Genomic DNA, 5,376 nt, shown 5'->3' on the forward strand with positions numbered 1-5,376 from the left:
CAGTGCTCAGGAGTGGGTGGTGCCGGTTACTCTCCAGCCCACCACCATCACGGTACCGACCGGAACCGCTCCGACACCGGTACCGAGGCTCCGCTCCCACCCGTCTCCCCGTGCGCGAACAATCCCGACCGGCGCTGGGCGGCTCCGCCGGGACGGCGCCGCCCCGCTGCCCGGCCCTCTCCACTGCGCGGGGCAGGGCGGGAAGGTGGCGCTCCCGCCCGCTCCGGTGGTGCCGCCCGGACTGGCGGCTCGGCGCATGCGCGGCGCGGGGCTGCGCAGTCACGGCGAGCGCCGCCATGGCCGACCCGCGCCTCAGGCAGATCAAGATTAAGACTGGCGTCGTGAGGCGGTGAGTGGCGGCCGGGGCACGGCCCTGCACGGCCGGGCCGAGGGACTGCAGCGGGGCTCCGTGCGGGACCGGCCGCGCCGGGCGCGGGCCCGCGGTGCTGTACGGGACTGGCGGGCTGTGCCGGAGAGCGGCCCTGGTGCGGGCTTCCATCCCTCGCGTACCGCTCTCGGGAACAGGCCGCGCTTTTCTGGGGCTCGGTTAAATGCGGTTTCGTTCCCTTTCCTTAGAGTCATTGGGAGTCGAGGGTAGTCACCTAAGCCCCCTCGGGTGTGCAAGGCAGTCTCGCCTCATACCTTGCCTCAGGTATGAAGCCTCAGATATTTGGGGTTTTTTTTATTTTTTTTACCAAAGCTGCTGTTCAATATTTCTGGTTCAGAAGTTGCAGAACCAGTGGCATCAGAGAAGCAATTATGTTGGAAAAGGCCACTGAGATCATCGAGTCCGGCCTGTGGCCGAGCATCACCACCTTGTTAACTAGACCATAGTACTCCATTCTTTCCTAAAACACCTCGAGGGATGGGGACTCCACCATCTCCTTGGGCATTCCTGGTAGATTCTTCACCAGAGCCTTGATCTTCCCTGGTTTCAACGGAGTCGTAGTGTTTAAGAGAAGTGTATCTGTCGGGATCGCTCTTGCTATAAACACTGGTCACGCTGGGGTTTATTAAGGCTACAAAGACTGCTGTCTCAGGCAGAGACAAGAATTAGTGTGTGTGCTGGGTGAGGATGTTATATAGTGCAATTTTATATCATCAACATTATGTGATGACTTTGCAAGTTCCTGTCAGTAAGATATGCACATTTTCTTATACTTGATTCACTTTGAAAGGTCAGACTTGAAGACTACAAAAGTTATCACTGTTGGTGTTGGGTAAGGCACTTCAGAATTTCTCTGAGTGTAGGAGCAAACCACACAACTAGGCATTTCAGAGCTAATACAAAGAAAGGATGAAAACGTTTGGGTAAACAATACAAATGCAGCCAGCAAGATCCAGATTTGCTTTTGGAGAATGTCCATGTGAATAAGCAAGTAAACTTGAGTGTTCTGTGCAGTAGCAACAGGCATATCTACAGTTACTCTACAGCAGCTGGCATTCTCTAAGTAAAGGTAGCTTAAAAAAAAAAAAAGGGAGAAGAGGAATGTTATCTTAGCTCCCTGTGGGGACATGATACAGCAACAGCTCCCCGGTCTGTGACAGCTGCACACAGATACAAGAGGTATGGCTCTGTCACACCCCACCCTTCCTTCTCTAACCAGAAGCCTAGTTATGCCTTCTGCTGCAGTGGGTCTACCTGTGACTTGTGTCAACTTGGGAGCATTAACGTTTTGCTCTTATTTTGAACGGGAACAACTCCATAGGCATTTTTTTCCTGGTGTATGAGAAGAATTGCATAGAGGCTTAGTAAGCATTTTATAAAGTGACTGATTTAGTGCTTCAGTTAATTTTCATTAGGTTTTTTCTTTCTGTTTTCTGGTTAGAAAATCACATGGAATCTAGCATGTAATAATGATTTCTAACCATGTTCAGTGCTCAGGCTTTAAGAATATATAAAAAAAGGTAGGGGTTGAGAACTAACAGGATATAGAGAGCTTTTTAGACATTTCGTTTGACTTGTGCTAATCATCTGTTGTAGCTTTTTTTTTTCATTAGTTACCTAACATGTCACTTTTTTCCATGCTAAGAATGAAGCTTCTGTTCTGTTTTGGTATTTTTTTAGCTGCAAGTCATAAATTCTTTGTGTACTTCTCTCAAGGGACTGTGTTTTAGGTTGTAGGTAATTTACTTGCTTGCACATTTCTTACATTGCTGTGTATCAGTGAAAGAAATTTAAACTAGAAATAGGGAGATCTTTTGCTTTTGGCAAATCTGACAGCCAGGCTCTTGGTAATTTTATACTTTCAATAGTTTGTAATTCAAAATAAGTAGATTTGATGAGCAAGAGTAGTTACGTTTTCTGTATTTGTGGCTTATGTCATAGCAAGCAATCCTTCTTGTTTAATCGCTTCAAAAAACAGTTTTGCTCTCAGTAAATCCAAGCAACTACCTGCTGGATAGTGAGAGAATTGATTAGAGAAAAAAACCCTTCTAAAATACCTTATTTGCATTTCAGATTGGAAATAATTTTAAAAACCCTCACAAACAAAGTAAGTCGAGTTGCCTGAAAATAGCACTGACATTTGCCCATAGTTTCCATCTGATTAAGTGGAAGTGACACGAGTAGATTAGAATGAGACTAAGACAATTCACATTGCAATTGTGTTAGTTTAACTTTAACAATCTTTTAACATGCTTGTTTAAATGTGGCTGACATACCATAATTACAAATCTACAAGCCCTGATTATAGAATTTTACATCATGAACCTGTGGGGAAAGTGTATTGATTTTTTGTGAAGCAGTTCCTTCTTTTTTTTCTTTTTTTCTTTTTTTTTTTTTAATTTACCATTCTAAAACTGGTATCTTCACAAAATTGTTCATTTGCCTGCTGCACTGGTGTTGATACTATTTTTTCTCTTTGTGGAATAGCATCATACTGCAAAGCAGTCTACACTGATTCTCCCCCTTGCTCCAAGCACAGGAAATTCTACAAGTTACACAAAACTGTTGGTCTGATTTTAAATATAAATGTGAACAATTCTCTTAAACTGAATTATTTTACTCGCGAGTTCAGGATGTATTTTGTGCAAGAGAAGTATGAAGAATGCAAGGACTCCTTTTCACTCCTTGTTCACTGTATTGCCAATTCAAGGACAAAACTGATTTGTGTTCTTGGTTTCTCAAGAAATTTGCTTTTTGTAGTGTAAGTCAGAAATCTTCTCCGTCTTCTGTCCACCATATATGAAGAATGGCTGCTGCTGATTGCCCATTAGCCATAGATCCTCGCTGTGACTCATAGAACCAATGTATTGATGAGAAACTCAGGTCTCTCTCCTTTGTTCTTGTTATAATTAGAAGATTGTCTGCAACAACTGTTTGTTAGCTCAATTAATGGGAAGGGCTAGGATATCTCGTTTGGGTACTGTGGAATGATCTGCAGGGCTGCTCAACTCCACTGAGTCAGCATGATAAAGCGATTTAATGTGTGTATGCTACACGTCTGAGAGCTTAGAGATTCAAGAGTGAATATACAGAATGTGTGTTGGATACAAGCTGATTCCCCAAGCCCTTTTCAGAGTGCAGACTGTGCATCTGCACAATTGCCTAGGGTTGTCAGCAGCTCACTCCTGTAGTCTTAAATTTGGGTTCAGTGTTAGCCAAGTGTGGTAATTGTGGTCCAGAGATACTTAAATATGTCTTAAGTACCTTTTGTACTGCTCCCGACATCAGGATCAGATACATAAAGTCTTGAGTTGGCCCTGCGTTTGAAGACTGCTTAAATTCTTTGAGACTTACTAACATAGTCTCTTTCCCACATAAACCCCCCTACTTTATGTGGTTTGAGAAAAGAGTGCACCTGCATGTAGATGTTGTCTGAGGTAACGTCTGTGACATACATAGTTACCCACATGGATAATTAGTTGGAAGGTCTAGAAACAAACCTCGGGGTTTTTTTGACGGGTTTCTTATTTCTCTAATTCTTTTCAATACAAGTTTTAACTTCACAGCAATAAACCGTACCATTATATTCTGCCCCCTAAGCAAAACTGTCTTATGCATGTCGATACTGACCATAATAATCTATTAATGTTATCGTTTTAGCTGGCAAATTAAAACATGCTCAAGCAGGTTTACAACCATAAGTGTTGTTAGTGATACAATATTACCTAGGAAAGCTTTTTTTCCTTTTTTAAAATTTTCATTTGGGTGAGAATATGTGCAAACCTGTGGCTTTTAACCTTCAGTTAAAAGTTTGGAGGTACAGTAGTTCCAGTTGCTTGGTAGTACCAGTTTGGTGGCTTTATGCATATTGTAGTGCTTTTGTTTTTCTTCGTGGCGAGCCACATACTCACCTATGTAGATAAAACAGTTATAAAGAATCATTTTCTGTTGAATGAGAATGTGGATCCATGGGAAATCTAAAAAAATGGTATTAAATTTATGGTAGTGCTTATTATGCAGGAGATGAATTACAGCTATGCTAACAACCATAATCCATCCTGACTTGATTTTAAGTATTATTGAATTATATATATCATGTAGGTGGAAATCTCATTCAAGACCAGAGCATTCATTGTTTTTTCTTTTAACTCTAGTAAATATTTCTGATGCATTGTGAAGTGTCTGCACACATAATATGACTGTAATTCTAATTTCTCTCATTATTGTAGCACTTACAGTTACTCCCAGCTGCGAGGGGCCTACAGGGAAGGAAGTAGTTTCTGTGGTTTTTTCTCCAAAACAACATCTTCTTGTCTGAAGATGATGCCTGGATTATAAAGTGAAGCTCTTTGGCAACCCAAATTGTTACCACATCAGAGGCTTCACTTCCTGTTCTAATCTAAAACCTAAGCTCTTGTGCTTTTTAGCATTTACAACTTTCTGTAGAGGCAAGAACAAGTGAAGCCCTGAAGATTCAGAGAGACTTGTAGTAACATAGATGAGACAAAACTTCTTAACTTTACAAGTAATTTTTACCTTGAAATAATTTTCTGACTTAGAAAGTCATGTATCGGATTTTCATCTTTTTTACAGTAGTGATCCTTGAGAAAATCCAAGCTTACAAAGTTATCCTGAAATGTTATGATAAATCTAACTGTTCTATAAGCTGTTAGATGCAGAGGGGGCTGAAAATTATGCATATATACTCATGTATTGTTACATCTTGAGTCTTAAAAGAGAAATTTTAGCTTTGGTGATGGTTTTGTCACTGGAAGAAGAAAATAAGCTCATAAACTTGGTATCCTATCTGAATGAGAAAGTAGGCTCTCATGGCTAAGAAAATACGGCAGTTTGCATAACTGGGTCAAGTATTTCTTCATCCTTCCTTGGCTTTTTCTCTTGGGCCCTTTAATCTGTAAAGTTTGTATTCTTATGTAGCCTTGGTGAACCCAAGAGTGTGTCTAAGTAAAATTTTTAAAATAACAGGT

The 5,376-nt window shown here is 41.6% G+C and overlaps 1 protein-coding gene across 1 annotated transcript in view; it reads left to right on the plus strand.

Moving 5' to 3' along the window:
* The first annotated feature begins 249 nt into the window (after nucleotides 1–249).
* The window catches only part of TBCA (tubulin folding cofactor A), a 22,714-nt gene continuing 17,587 nt past the window's right edge, over nucleotides 250–5,376 (plus strand). The window contains exon 1 of the mRNA XM_063180037.1: nucleotides 250–349. Within this exon, the coding sequence (XP_063036107.1) occupies nucleotides 297–349 (53 nt within the window). The 5' untranslated portion in view covers nucleotides 250–296. The remainder of the gene's footprint in view (nucleotides 350–5,376) is intronic.

Source organism: Melospiza melodia, chromosome Z (genome assembly GCF_035770615.1).
Source record: "Melospiza melodia melodia isolate bMelMel2 chromosome Z, bMelMel2.pri, whole genome shotgun sequence".
In the NCBI taxonomy this organism is placed as follows: domain Eukaryota; kingdom Metazoa; phylum Chordata; class Aves; order Passeriformes; family Passerellidae; genus Melospiza; species Melospiza melodia.